Source organism: Coenobita brevimanus, chromosome 85 (genome assembly GCF_032717465.1).
Source record: "Coenobita brevimanus isolate Jiangsu-jjx chromosome 85, ASM3271746v2, whole genome shotgun sequence".
NCBI lineage: Eukaryota > Metazoa > Arthropoda > Malacostraca > Decapoda > Coenobitidae > Coenobita > Coenobita brevimanus.
Window position 1 is genome coordinate 18,485,775 of NC_137038.1, and position 15,124 is coordinate 18,500,898.

General features: G+C 43.5%; 1 protein-coding gene across 1 annotated transcript in view; it reads right to left on the reverse strand.

Moving 5' to 3' along the window:
* The window catches only part of YME1L (ATP-dependent zinc metalloprotease YME1L), a 757,090-nt gene that overhangs the window by 356,194 nt on the left and 385,772 nt on the right, over window positions 1-15,124 (reverse strand). The window contains exon 9 of the mRNA XM_080280511.1: window positions 12,334-12,569. Within this exon, the coding sequence (XP_080136637.1) occupies window positions 12,334-12,569 (236 nt within the window). The remainder of the gene's footprint in view (window positions 1-12,333; window positions 12,570-15,124) is intronic.

Sequence of the window (15,124 nt, forward strand, 5' to 3'; positions counted from 1 at the left end):
AGGAGTGATCGTGACAAAGAAGAGGCTGTACCGAAGGAAGTTCCTGGACGAGGTGATGGTTGTCCTCGAGGACGAGGACGAGGACGAGCGCAGGGAGGGACGGGACACGCGAGGCCAGCAGACTTTGGAACACCTTCGCCGCTACATCAAGTCTGCAATCTACAACTGGGCCAGTGCATGGAAGGAAGTCCCTGTCAAGACTCTAGAAAATGGTTGGTCTCGTCTGCTTCTCGGAACGGATCCGGAGTATGATTTCCTAGGTTTCGATGCGGATGACTTACATGCACGGCTACGTACGCACGGCGACAATGTTGATGTGGACGATGTGCGTGAGTGGTTGGATGACGACGAGGGCGATCCTGGGTATCAGACCATGTCTGATATCGAGATCGCATCTTCAGTTGCAGGTGTCAGTACCCAGCTTGAAGATTCCGACGAGGACGGCGACGATGATGCGGACTCCTCTCAGCATGACACAACTCCAGCCATCCCCAAGCTGAGCGCACTCCGGGAACACCTAGAGTTCATTCTGGACTACCTGAAACACCTGGACTGCGACAGGGAGATGGGGCCCTTGGGACTTGTGGAGGAAGTGCGTGCTGTCGGGCAGAGCATCATCAATCGTCAGAATCGTCATTCCTTGCGTCAATCAACGACTGACAGTTTTTTCAGGCCCGTGACCCCCGCTGTGCCCAGCCCTGGCTCCACTCAGTTGCCTCCCCAAGACAGGCCCTCATGCTCCGAGCCACAGCCCAGCACATCAGCCACGGTGGAGTCACTGCTCGACGTCAGTTTGCGTCTGTCTTCAGAGTCGTCTGCAGTGGGTACGCCATCACCACGACCCAGCGACACACCCCTATGTCACCTGCCATTGATACTCTCGGACTCTGACAGTGAATAGACGCCAAGAACTTCTCCACTAGACCACATGGGAATTTACAGTGTTGTGCAGTGAAAAAAACATTGCATTGTGTTAAGGATTTACAGTTGTCAGTGAAAAGACAAACAATTTTTGAACTAAATTTAACATAAATAGACTTGTGTGTTTTTGCTTTAGAATATGGTTATAAGAGTGGAAAGAGTTAAAGTGCAGAGCGCAACACTTATTAAGTTACAGTGGAGCATAAGTTAGACAAGAGTGCGCACTGTGAAGAGAATGGACTTCTGAGTGCGAATGACTAAGTTCAGTGCAAGACTTCATGAACAGTGCGCTGCAAGTGCTTCAGGAAATCCTTCTTACTGTCAGAGTCTGAGAGGAGGCGGTTATCGAGATGGCCATGAACTTGCTGTAAGTAGGCAGAATGTTTCATACTGTACTCTACTGTATTTTCCATACTATAATTACCTCAAACACCTCATTTCACTCTTTTATGTCTCTTATTAGTGTGAATGTGCTGTGTCATAGGTGCTATGCATGTACAGTAGGGAGGTGTTTTTGAGTTAGGCTAGGTTAGGGTGTATAACTACCAGTCCATGAGCCAGGGACTTGTAAGTACCCAGAATGTTGAAAAATTGTATGAACCTACCTCAAAAACCTCATTTTATGCTTCTTTTGCATTTATTTCAGTCTTTTATGTACCTTATTCGTGTGATTTGGGTCTTACATAGGTGCTATGCATGTCCAGAGGGAGTTGTATAGGTGTTTTTCTGAGTTAGGGTCAATAAGTACAAGTCCATAAGCTGGGGCCCAATATCCGGACAGGACCACTATCTGGACCTGCTTAGGGCTCCATTACGTCGGATATTGGAGGGATTAATATATATATATATATATATATATATATATATATATATATATATATATATATATATATATATATATATATATATATATATATATATATATATATATGTGAGTAAAAAATGGAACAAGAGCATAAGAGACTATGTATTAGTTGGGTCAAGGATTGTGTATGTAAGATTGAAAGTTGGAATACAATTGTAGGCGATTGTGAGTGTGTATGCGCCAACGCAAGATTGTGCAACCAGAGTGAGAGAAGAGTTCTTGACAAATGTGGAAGCGTGCATGGAAAAGTTTGGAAGGAATGAGAGAGTGTTTTTGATCGGTGATATGAATGGTAAAGTAGGGAATGTGAAGGTGGATGGAATAGCTGGTGAGTGGGGTGTGCCTGCTGAGATAAATGAGTATGGCAGTGCGTTAGTGGACAATTGTGCTGAGAGGGGGTTGGTGATAGCCAATACCCTCTTCATGCACAAGATGATTCACAGGTATACATGGCAAGTGATGAGAAGGGTGGGTGGTGAACTGAATGAAAGGAAGGGAATGATTGATTATGTGTGTGTGGATGAAAGGATGCAAAAATGTGTAATGGATGCAAGAGCTTATAGAGGTTGGGAGTGGATTTTCTGACCACTACTTGGTGGTGGCCAGAATCAAGGTCCAATTATGATGAAGAAATAGAAAAAGGCAGGGACGGAAGGAAGGACTATTTGTAAGGAGAGTGGAAAGGTAACAAGAGGATGAGAAAAAGGCAGAGTATAAGAGAGAAGTGGAGGAACGATTGGGCAAATATGAATTGGAGCAGATGGGGGACATGGAAGGTGTGTGTAGGATATTTACAGAAGAAATATGTGCAGCATGTGATGTGGTGTGTGGGATGAAGAGAAGACGGAGGGATGTGCAAGGAACAGCGTGGTGGAATGAAGAGGTGAGACAGGCTGTGGCACAAAAGAAGAAAGCATACAATGAATGGATGAGAAATAGGGGCGTGGAAGAAGTTGAGAGGCGGAAGAGAGAGTAATATGTAGAAAGAAAGAAAGAGGTGAAAAGATTAGTAGGAGAGAGTAAGAAGAGAGCGGATGAGGAATTTGGAAGGAACTTGAGTGTAAAGTGGGGGGACTGTAAGAAAATGTTCTGGAAAGAGGTGAAAAGAGTAAGACAGGGTGGAAGTGAAGTTACCAGGGGAGTGAAAGATAAAAATGGTAGATTACTAGTGGAGAAGGGAGAAAAAGTGAGCAGATGGAGAGAACACTATAAGGAATTATTGAACATACAGGATGGAAGTAATGCGAGTATAAGTGGCCGGGGAATGGCTGGGAGGAGGAGGGAGGTGAGAAGACAGGAAGAAATCAGTAGGATAGAAGTTGTGGAAGCAATGAAGAAAGTTAAATTGGGGAAAGCCCCAGGAATTGATGGAGTGTGTGGTGAAATGCTGAAGTATGGGGGAGAGATGGTAGTAGAATGGATGTGGAAAATGTGCAGACTGGCCTGGGAGGAAGGTAGAGAACCGGAGGATTGGAAGTCAGGTATAATTATTCCCTTGTACAAAGAAAAAGGGGAAAAAGAAGTGTGTGGTAATCATAGGGGCATCTGTCTTCTTAGTCTAATAGGAAAAGTGTATGGTAGGATACTTATTGACAGAGTTAGAGAAAGAACAAAAGAATTAGTTGGAGAAGAACAGGGAGGCTTTAGGAAGGGAAGAGGTTGTGCAGATCAGATATTCATTCTTAGATCTTTAGTGGAAAAGTTTCTAGAGAAAGGAAAGAAGTTGTATGCGGCTTTCATGGATTTGGAGAATGCATATGACAGGGTGGATAGACAAGGATTGTGGAAAGTATTAAGAATATATGGAGTAGATGGGAAGTTGTTGAATGCTGTGAAGAGTATGTATGATGATGCTAAGGATGCAGTGCATGTGGATGGTGAACTGAGTGAATTTTTCTCTTTGATGGTTGGGTTGAAACAGGGATGTGTCATGTCTCCATGGTTGTTCAATCTGTACATGGACAGGGTAATAAAAGAGGTACAAGGTACGGTAGTGGATGTTGGAGTGGCCCTGGTGAGAGAGGGTAGTGTTTGGAAACTTCCTGTACTGTTGTTTGCTGATGATACTGTGTTGTTGTGTGCACACGAATGAAAGCTGCAAGGCTTGGTGGATGAGTTTGGAAGAGTGTGTAAGAAATGGAATCTAAAGGTGAATGTAGGGAAGAGTAAAGTGATGGTCTTTGAGATAGGTGAAGTCAGTGAATGTACACCGGGGTTGGATGGTGAGGAATTGGAAAATGTGAGTACATTTAAGTACTTGGGTAGTGTGATGAGTAAGGATGGAGGTTTGGAGGGTGAAGTGCTTGAAAACATACAGCAGGGAAGAAAGGATGCTGGTTCCTTGAAAGCAGTGATAAGAAGCAGGGAAGTGAGCATGGAAGTGAAAAAGTTACTACATGACAGTATTGTGATACTAACTCCAACGTATGGAAGTGAAGTTTGGACGTTGCTGGAAGGACACAAGTGAAGAGTAAGAGCAGTGGAAATGAGTTATTTAAGAGGATCCTGTGGAGTCACATGGAGAGACAGGCTGACAAATGAGAATATAAAGGAGCATTGTGGTGTGGATGTGGATGTGATATGAAGCATTAGGAGGAATACACTGAGGTGGTTTGGCCATGTGGAGAGGATGGAGGGTGAAAGATGACGAAGAGAATGGATGTGAGTGAGGTGGAGGGGGGAAGAGGGAGGGGGAGGCCGAGGATGAGATGGAGGGATGGGGTGGAGAGGTATATGAGAAGGGGGGGGTGAGTTGGCAGAAGGGCAGTGAAATGGCAGGGGACAGGGCGACGTGGAGGCGTTTTGTTTGTGGCCACCCCAAATGGGATTGAGGCGTCTGGCAATAGATAGATAGACTGATATATATATATATATATATATATATATATATATATATCTATATATTTATATATATACCATCATCAGCCATTACATGTCCAATGCTGAACAAAGGCCTCCCTCAACTTTTTCCATGAATTCCTTGACTGAGCCAATCTTTGCCACATTCCCTGCAAAATTTCTCTATCTCATCTCTCCACCTCCTGTCTGGCCTTTTTCTACTACGTTTACAATCTCTTGGCATCCAGTCAGTCAGGCTCTTGCTCCATCGATTATCCGTTATTCTTGCTATATGGCCTGCCCACCTCCATTTCTGTTCTTTTATAACATCTATAATAGCTTAGACATTCATCTGCTCTCTCACGCAGGTTGATCTTTTCCTGACTCTTAAAGATATTCCCAACACTGACCTTTCTGCTGCTCTCTGAGAACAGATTACAGTGAACTCTCACATTTGGCGAGTAATAGGTGCAAAAAAATCCTCGCCAAACTGGAGTTCGCCAAATCTGAACTGAATAAAATGGGAAAAAAATAAATTGTTTCTGGGCATGCATGACTGGACTGATTTTCCACCTATATTATAACACTACTGGATGTAAATCATGTGATAAACACACATAATATGATTCAATTTAACTTATTTTAGCCAAGAAACAATACAAAACAGAAAAACTCACATAAGGAAAGAAAATAATTGGCTTGATGTACACGTGGTGTGTGGATGCCTTAGTGGATGTCTTCTTTGTTGGAAAAAAAAGTATAATGATGAAGGAGCAGTAAAATTCATGTATTTGCCTTTGGTGCAACGAGTGCAAAAAAAAAAGGAAAAAAAGAAAGGAAAAAAAAAAAGGCTTAGTGCTCGACCTTTGTTATGAACTGACGGTCTTTGGCCCAGAAAATTTGGATCTTACGATATGTGTAGACACTACATGTTGACATAAATAGTTAGGTAAGATAATTATGTGAGTTCAGGTCTTGTGAATTATACTGTCATACAAATTATACTGCTTGGCTGACTTGTTTATTATTCACGATTACTGCATTCGTGTGTATCTGAGATGTGAGAAACACAGAATCACTGCATGCTGACGACTTCTTTACAGCATTTTTTTTCCCTTTATTGTTGATGACTAATGGCATTCAAAAATAGTTTCACACTGCATTTTTTTTTTAAACGCACCGAAAATGATTCTTGGCAAAATATGCCTGATGCTGGGTGGCCATTATTCATGTGTTTAGGTCAATTTTTTGCTTGATTTGTAATGATGACTTTCAAGAGGCTTAGTGGCAATCCTTGGTGACTGAAATTTTTATGGGGAGTATTAGGGGCAAAACTTAATTGGTACGGTTAGGTTAGAATGCGGTAGGCTATGTACTGATGTATCCAGTCGGTGAGGTCATGAGCAAATGCACTGTCTTCAATGTCTTAGGGCAAACGTATTTGTAATAATCTATCTTTAAATATATTCTTAATGAATAATATGAGGCTCCTAGATCCCAACCCCCTATTTTACATGTAAACATACGTCACGTTTTATCTCGACAATGATTTTGCATGAGGTTCTGCATAACCTATCTCGTGCTGTATGAAGACTCCACTGTATCATCTCACCCAACTGTTCTTCATTAACTTCATTAAATCCCGGAACACTTCTTGCTGCTTCTAACGCTTCTTTCGTGAGCTGTTCCTGCCGCTGATGCTGTGTCTGTGTGTCCATGTCACTGTCAGCACCATCCGAGATGAGGTGAGTGAGAGGTGGTGCCCACCTGTGCCTAATGGTAGCATTATTAATTTTATGCCAGGTATCTACCATAGAGTTGACAGCCTGTCTGATAGCAAAAAGTTTCCAGAATGTTTTGACGGTATTAGAGAATACAGTTACAGTATATTTTTATTATAAACAACTCGCCAAATGTGAGATTTCTGTTGCTACATTAGAGTGTTGTGTACAATCCCATCTCACAGCCAAAAGTGAATCTGCCAAACAAAAACTTGCCAAATGTGAGAGTTCATTGTAATTTATTTTTCATCAATTTTGTCAGAGTCCAGGTCTCACAACCATACGGCATAGCTGGAATTATACATTCGTTATATACTTTCATTTCATACAAACTGGCAAACAACTTTTCATAATGTCTCTGTTTATTGAAAGCTTTCCATCCAATTGTAATGCGTCTTTATCTTTTGCTATCATGATCTTTCATTAATTTTAGTATTTGCCCCAGGTAGTTGTACTCCTCAACTTCTTCAAGAATTTCTTTGCTTATTCTGATGACGCTCTTTGTGACTGTGGATTAAACATTACTTTAGTTTTACTTCGGTTCATCTTTAGCCCTACTTTCGGACTTTCTCTGTTCAGGTCATTTAACATTTCCTGCAATTCTTCTGCTGTTTCTGATTTTTTTTTTTTATGCAAGAAAGAAGGAACCAAAGGCCAGACACTGTCATCTGCAAATCTTAAATGGTTTAGCTTTTCTCCATCTATGTTCACTCCTTTGTTTTCCCAGTCTATCTATCTATCTATCTATAGCCCGACGCCCTAATCCCGCAAAGGGTGGCCGCAGACAAAACGCCTCCAAGTCACTCTGTCCCCCACCATTTGACTCCCCTCCCCCCCAACTCACCCCCCCCTCCCTCATATACCTCTCAACTCCATCCCTCCACCTCATCCTCGGTCTACCCCTCCCTCTCCCTCCCTCCACCTCACCTACATACACCCTCTTAGTCAGTCTTTCATTCTCCATCCTCTCCACATGTCCAAACCACCTCAGTGTATTTCTCCTAATCTTTTCAACCACATCCACATCTACCCCACAACGTTCCTTCACTTCTTCATTCGTCAACCTGTCCCTCCATGTCACTCCACATGCTCCTCTCAAGTAACTCATTTCCACTGCTCTCACTCTTGACTTGTTCCCCTCTTGCAAGGTCCACGCCTCGCTTCCATACGTCAGGGTAGGGATCACAATACCATTATGCAGTGACTTCTTAACTTCCATACTCACCTCCCTATTTCTCATCACTGCTTTCAGTGTGCCAACAACCTTCCTTCCCTGCTGTACCCTTTCACGTACTTCATCCCCCAAAGTTCCATCCTTACTCATCACACTACCCAAGTCCTTGAATGCACTCACATTCTCCATATCCTCACCATCCAACCTCACTGCACACTCTGTGACTTCATTCCTCTCAAACACCATAACTTTACTTTTGTTTACATTAACTTTCAGCTTCCTCCTCCTACACACTGTCCCAAATTCATTCACCAAACCTTGCAACTCCCATTCATCTTCACTCAACAATACTGTATCATCAGCAAACAGCAACACCGGAAGCTTCCAAATCTCACCCTCATTCATTAGGGCCACCCCCACATCCACTGCCCTACCTTGTACCTCCTTTACGACCCCATCCATATATATATTAAACAGCCATGGAGACATTACACACCCCTGTTTCAGTCCCACATTGAGATCAAAGAACTCACTCAGCTCACCATCCACTCGCACCGTAGCCCTAGCTCCCTCGTACATACTCTTCACAGCACTCAACAATTTCCCCTCCACTCCATATATTCTTAATACCTTCCACATACCTTTCCTATCTATTCTGTCATAAGCTTTCTCCAAGTCCATGAAGGCAGCATACACTTTCCTTCCCTTCTCTAGATACTTCTCCACTAAACATCTTAGAACAAATATCTGATCTACACACCCTTTTCCCTTCCTAAATCCCCCTTGTTCTTCTCCAACTAGCTCCTCTGTCATATGCCTAACCCTATCAATGAGTATTCTACCATATATTTTACTAGTCACACTAAGAAGGCAAATACCCCTATGGTTACCACATACTTCTCTCTCCCCTTTTCCTTTGTACAGAGGAACAATTATACCTGATTTCCAGTCCTCTGGAACCCTTCCCTCTTCCCAAGCCAATCTACACAACTTCCATATCCACTCCACAACAATCTCACCCCCATACCTAAGCATTTCACCACACACTCCATCAATTCCTGGGGCCTTTCCCAGCTTAATCTTCTTCATCTAGCTTTCTGAAAATACTTTCTAGGGATCTATCCATCTATCTACTGCCAGATGCCTCAATCCTGTAAGGGGTGGCCACAAACAAATTCCCTCCATGTTGCTCTGTCCGCTGCCAGTTCACTGCCCAGCTCCCAGATCACACACCCCTCTCTCATATACCTCTCCACTCCATCCCTCCATCTCATCCTTGGCCTCCCCCTCTGTCTCCCCCCCTCCACCTCATTCACATTCACTCTTCTCATCAGTCTCTCACTCCCCATTCTCTCCACATGGCCAAACCACCTCAATGTGTTTCTCCTAATGCTTCCTATCACATCCACATCCACACAACAATGCTCCTTCACTTCCTCATTTGTCAGTCTGCCTATCCATATGACTCCTCAGGCTCCTCTCAAATAACTCATTTCCACTGCTTGACTTCTGTCCCTCCAACAAGGTCCAAGCTTCACTTCCATACGTTAGAGTTGATATCACAATACTGTCAGGTAGTATATTTTTCACTTTTATGCTCACTTCCCTGTTTCTTATCACTGCTTTCAAGGAACCAGCAACCTTTCTTCCTTGTTGTACCCTTTCAAGTACTTCACCCTCCAAACTTCCATCCTTATTCATCACACTACCCAATCATCTCCACCACCTCCCTTAAAATGTGTGTGGGTGGCTCTTCTGTAGGCTAGTAATCATCCAGGTCATGATCTTCTTGTTCTCCAAGCTCTTCCTCCTCTAACTGCTCCAACATTTCCTTAGAATCAGGCTGTGGGTTAGGGAAGATGAGCTCGAGAATGTCAGCTGCATCCACCAACTCAAAAACAGCCACTAGCCTTGCTGCCTCCAATGCCCGACGGACTGCCACCTCGACTGACTGTGGTTCACCCAGCAACTCAAGTTCGTGGCTAACTTCCTTGAACATTCTGCCAGGTGTGGTGGATCATGGCTTGGTTCACCTCCTTCCACGCTTCTACCATACTGTAGTGTCCACACCATTTTTCATGGTGAAACTTTTCCAGAATTGGAGGATGGTCTTGGCCTCTCTCAAAGTAGGTGTGGATGTAAGGGTGGATGCGGATGCAGGAGGTGATGGAGAATCTCTGCTAGTCCCTGAGATAGGCAAGGATGGTTGTAATGGTCGTAGTGGGGAGTCGGCATCACATATCTCCAAGAACTCCTCCTGGGTGTCTGTCACCACATCTAGCATCACGATGTCCTCGTCACATACGCCGACTTGATGACCTCCTGAGCCAATGGTTGAAGGAGAGAAGTGGTGTTTGGGGGCAAGAAGAAAACCTTAAAGCTTGGATGCCTGTCGATCATAAGCCTTGAATGACCATGCATATTATCGAGCAGGGAGAGAATCTTGTGACTGACATTCTTCCTGTGACAATACTCCTCAATCCCTTTGACAAAACACCTGTTGAACCACTGAAGACTGTTGGACCCCAACATCCACCCCTTTTCATGACTCAACCAATGAACATTTAATTTTTTCATGTCCGTGTTACAGTATGTGCAAGGCTATTTAGAGCAGTGCACCACAATGGGTTTCAGTTTGCACATGCCAGAGGTTTTGCATGCCAGGACCGTGACCCGGTCCTTCAAGGCCTTAATTCCCCTAGCACTCCCCTCCTTCTGGGTGATGTATGTTTTTTCGAGCATCTTCTTCCGGTAAAGGCCTGTCTCGTCAGTGTTGAAAATCTGGTCTGCAGTGTAACCCCACTCTGAGATGATATCTCTTAAGAAACTGGGGAACTCCATGGCTGCAGTCATGTTGGCACCAGCAGCTTCCCCAATTATACTCACACTTTTCAACTTCTTCTTCTTCACAAAGGAACACAACCACCCACGGGACACTCTGAATGGAGGCAGATTAAGGTATTTCAGTCACTTGGCTACTTCAACATTATAATGTCTTGCCTTCTCTTTTATCATGCAGCTGTCAGTAAGGAAGTTGTTCTTTCTCTGGCACTCCACGCAATGCCCTATACCGTAAACTTCTCAGCCAGCTTCAGGACAACATTACAAACTTTCAATGCTGCCAGATTTGCATCACCAGGGTTCCCTCACACAAACTTCTTTATCTTCTCCTGGTCCTTCCAAATTGCTCCGTTGGTGCTTTCATTCACGTCATGCTTTTTTGCCATTTCTACCTGCCTCTTTCCCTTCTCCAATTCTTTTATTTCAAACTTCTGGGCATGCGTGAAGATGTGCTGCTTTCTGGGTGGCTGGGACTGATCATGCAGCATGACTAAGAGTCAATGTCCTAGCTTGATACTCAACCACGAAAAAAAATCTTGCTGCACAGAGCAGGTAGAACTCAGTCAGACGTGTGAAAGGACTGACAGCCATATGTTCAGTCAGTCCAAAATGTGTTGAGAAGCGTGAAATCGAATGAAGAATGTGGTGATGAACACTAACTTATGAGAACACATGGATGAAACTGTAATTTTTTTCTAATTAGCAAACACTTTTGTTCCATTTCAGCCCCTAAAACTGTGAAACCCATAAATTTTCATCTAAGCATACAGTCTTGAGTGTGTCCAGGAGAGGTATCCAGATGTAAGCTGGCCAATCATGGCGCATCTGCAGGGTGACATCACCTCGTGCAACTTTCAGATTTCATCGCCAAGCCAGCTGACTTCCCATGTAAGCTTAAGTTTTTCCCCGTGTTGATTATGACCTGCTGCATTATGCTGAGAGTGTTTGAACAAAAATGTGCTACTCAACCATGCGTTACTCAAGGACTGAGTGTACATATACCCACTTCACGTGCAGGACAATACAACAACCTGATCAGAACACTACACAGTGCAATACTTCAAAGGCCCCTTTCTGACATCCACCCATCAGCAGTACCCTGAAACACAGTTGACTAAATTCACTTCAGTTTAGACAAAGACCCCACCTCAGTTACCAGCTTAAGAGCTAGGTCGGGTGGAATCACGGAAGACATGTGCCCCTATTGTAGAACGGGCCCATGCAACAAAACCAATGTTATGGGACACTGCACAACATATGCCACACTAAGATGCAGACACAACATCAACAGTGTGGGGAACCTATGGAGTGACACCACAGGGGCAGCTGCTTACCTGCAGTTAATGAGTCTGATGGGCTAGGCATGGTTAGGGTTGAACAATAACAACAACAACAATCATGAGCACAAGTTCACTAACAATCTCCTGCCAGAGGTGTGTCCTGCTTTCATTATTTCTCATTCCTCCCTGAATGTCTGACAGTATCCTTCCTTCTCATACTCTTGTCATGTGCTTCATACCACCATCATGTAAAAATTTTTGTGTAACACCTTCCATTGGCACACTTGGGAGGGAAGTGCTGGTAACTTTAATGATGCCAAAATTAATGTAAATATAAACCACATTATAGTTTTAAACACACATGCATCCATTATCATCTTTATCTGATGGTAACAAAAAATTAATTCATCATCATCATCATCTAATCCTGTGTTACCCCATTAGGAGCGTAGAAGCCCGGGGCTAGGCAGCTGGTCCTGACATTTAAGAGAGTGACCAGCCTCACTCATCCCTAAGTGGCATTACATGAGCAATAAACCTCAACCACTCCTTGGATATGGAAACCTGCACAGGATGGTAACAAAAAATTAATTAAAATATATAAAACACAACTTTTACTCTCCCATAACTCACCTGAACTTCTACATCAAACCTCCCAGGCCTCAGCAATGCTTTATCTAAATCATCCCGTCTGTTGGTTGCCCCTAACACTATAACCCCCTCATTCTTGTGGAAGCCATCCATTTCTGACAGTAGCTGGTTGATGGTCTGGTTGGCATAGGGGTGCAGGACAGAATTGGAACGCTTGGCACCAACAGAGTCTATTTCATCAATGAATATAACACAAGGTGCTCGCATCTTGGCTGCACCTGAAGGGGAGAAAAGGGAATGAGTCATGTTTGCAAAGGAAATAACAGGTTAAAACTTTCAGTTACCCCTCCCAATGCTTCTCTAAATACCCCTTTGCAAAATTTTTCATGAAGAAAATCATATTCAAACTTCTTCCCCTTCATGAATTTGCTACCTTTGTTACTTTATCACAGTATAATTTCCTTCTTCCTACTGACCCCCATTCTGTCATACAGATTTCCTATCTCGCACATCAGAATGTTACTCCTAAGGTTCCAACACTCCCTTTTATCATCATTCTCCTTGTATAACAACACAAACTTTCTTCTAGTTACCTGGCACCCTTCACTATTCCTAGGCAATCCTAAGTAAGCAAGATGGTAATTGAAAAAATAAATAAAAAATAAAAAGTTCAAATGGAGGAGAAAATGTATACCGTCACTGATTCTACTTAAATAAATTGCTGCCCCCCAAATATTTCTTCTTATAAAGAGAGCACTCACATAACGCGGGAATACTGTACCCAGGAGGTCCTGCTTTATGGGAATTCTGCATTGTAGGGTCATATATTTACATGCAAAGGGTACCCATGCCAGCCTCAAGTTCACCTTTTGGGGCAATTTCATTTTTTTTTTTTTTTTTTTTTCCCCAGGATATTTACCTACCTAATAAACACACACAAACACTGGAAGAGTCCTCGCCATGAATGGAAGAGGCTGTGGGTTTGCCTGGGGGGAGGTGGAATGGAGTTCCGTGGCCAAAAATAAAAGAGCAAATGTCACACAGAGCACGTGTGCAGCCAGACCGAGGGGAGAAGGTAAGCTCAACTGGGGCAGGTGTACTGTACGCTCTGCGATCCACACTTTTGCGTGGTCAAAAAGGGCAAAAATCAAATTACTGGTGACGACCACCGCGTGCTGGTGCGGTCGGGAACTCAGATTGAGGGAGACTCTCTCCCAATAGCGGCCTCTTCAGTTGCGTTTGTTACTTTTCAAGTGGCCAAGTTAAGAGTGGTAGCATGCCAAAATGATGGGGTCAGTCTCCAACTCGGCCAACCAAAGCCTGACCTTCGCAATCTCCCAAAGAGCCCCTGGGTTTCACATTAACAAGCTACTAGGTAATCTCCATACCACCAGATCTCAAGGGTCATACAAACAATAAAGTTTCGAGTGGGAGGAAATGTGTCTCAACAAGACCAAAAAAAAGGGTAGAAATCTTCCCAGCTACTAGCCTTATAGAATAACCCTGAATCAGTTGGCATATTATTCAAAAAACATATGGTCCTAATATCAAATTCCACAAAACTTAGCTCCTTTGTCCGAGGTTCAGTCCAATGTAGTTCTTCATAATCATCCCTCTGAGCTCATAGTTCACTGGTCCGATCCTTGGATATTCTTGACCTTGACTCACTCAGTGGGACCCACTCACTATCCTGCTCAAGGAATACAAGAGAGGTGAGCGGGAACACAGGACTTGCTTTTCCAATGGCGTCACCTCGCGTGATGACAGTACCGACCATCCGCCATATTTCACGGCCAGTGAGCGAGTCAGCATCTCATGGTAGGCCAATATTGCGTGGTGGAAAGGTGGGGGGGAGGATGACGGCTTACGCAATTTAAAATTTTCATTACTACAGACTCGTGATAGACTCAACGTGATGCCCTTCCCCATACAACTGATTACCCGAAAAAAATTACATTCTCTAATTACAATTTTTACTCTCCAACGATCTCTCTCTATACCCTCACATAGAAAAAACATTAAAATTATTGAGCCTTACATCCTTTTGCGCATGCTTACGTTATGCTGGATTATGTGACCACAGGCACATATTCCTTCTCACTTGAGCTTTTATATTATAAAGAGACTTAATACTAGTAAATTACAGTAGGAAAAAAAAATGACTTAGCAACTAGGTAACTTAATCTACAATCTGATCACATTCGCATGGAAACAGCCATGTTCCGGCCATACACTCTCACATGACCAAACTTTTGGTCATATAAAATGAACTAGATACAACTCATTATCACTTACGGGCATTACATCCGCCCATAGTTAGGGAAGACCAAAAGTTCAGGCAACTGGACCTGAACCCCTCGGATATACCCAGTACCCATACTTAACAAACTCTGTATGTGACTTCATCTACATGACCAGTCTCCCTCAATACTGCTACTGTAAGGTGTTCCACACGCACCTTGCTCGTGAGGGGAAACCTATCTACACGCCTCCAAAGACACCAGCCGGCCTGTCCTATACTGCGACTGTGGGATATTACATAACCATGCTGGAGAACAGTCAGTGGCTATCCTGTCCACAAAAAACAAAGAATTCCTGTACCACGAGTAAATTTTCTCATGCTGCTCACAATATGTAACTGATGATGCATGCCACTCACTAGGTATATTACTCACAAGGAGAATGTCCTGCTACGTGGAGAAACTTTGTGCTTAGCTGAGAGTAACATGAGCCACTCCACTGCGATCTGTCCAGAGAGACTGAGCAAAACCTACCTACCTCTCCTAACATGCAAGAGCCCCATAGTTCAACTTCTCCAAGCCCTATAGAGAAA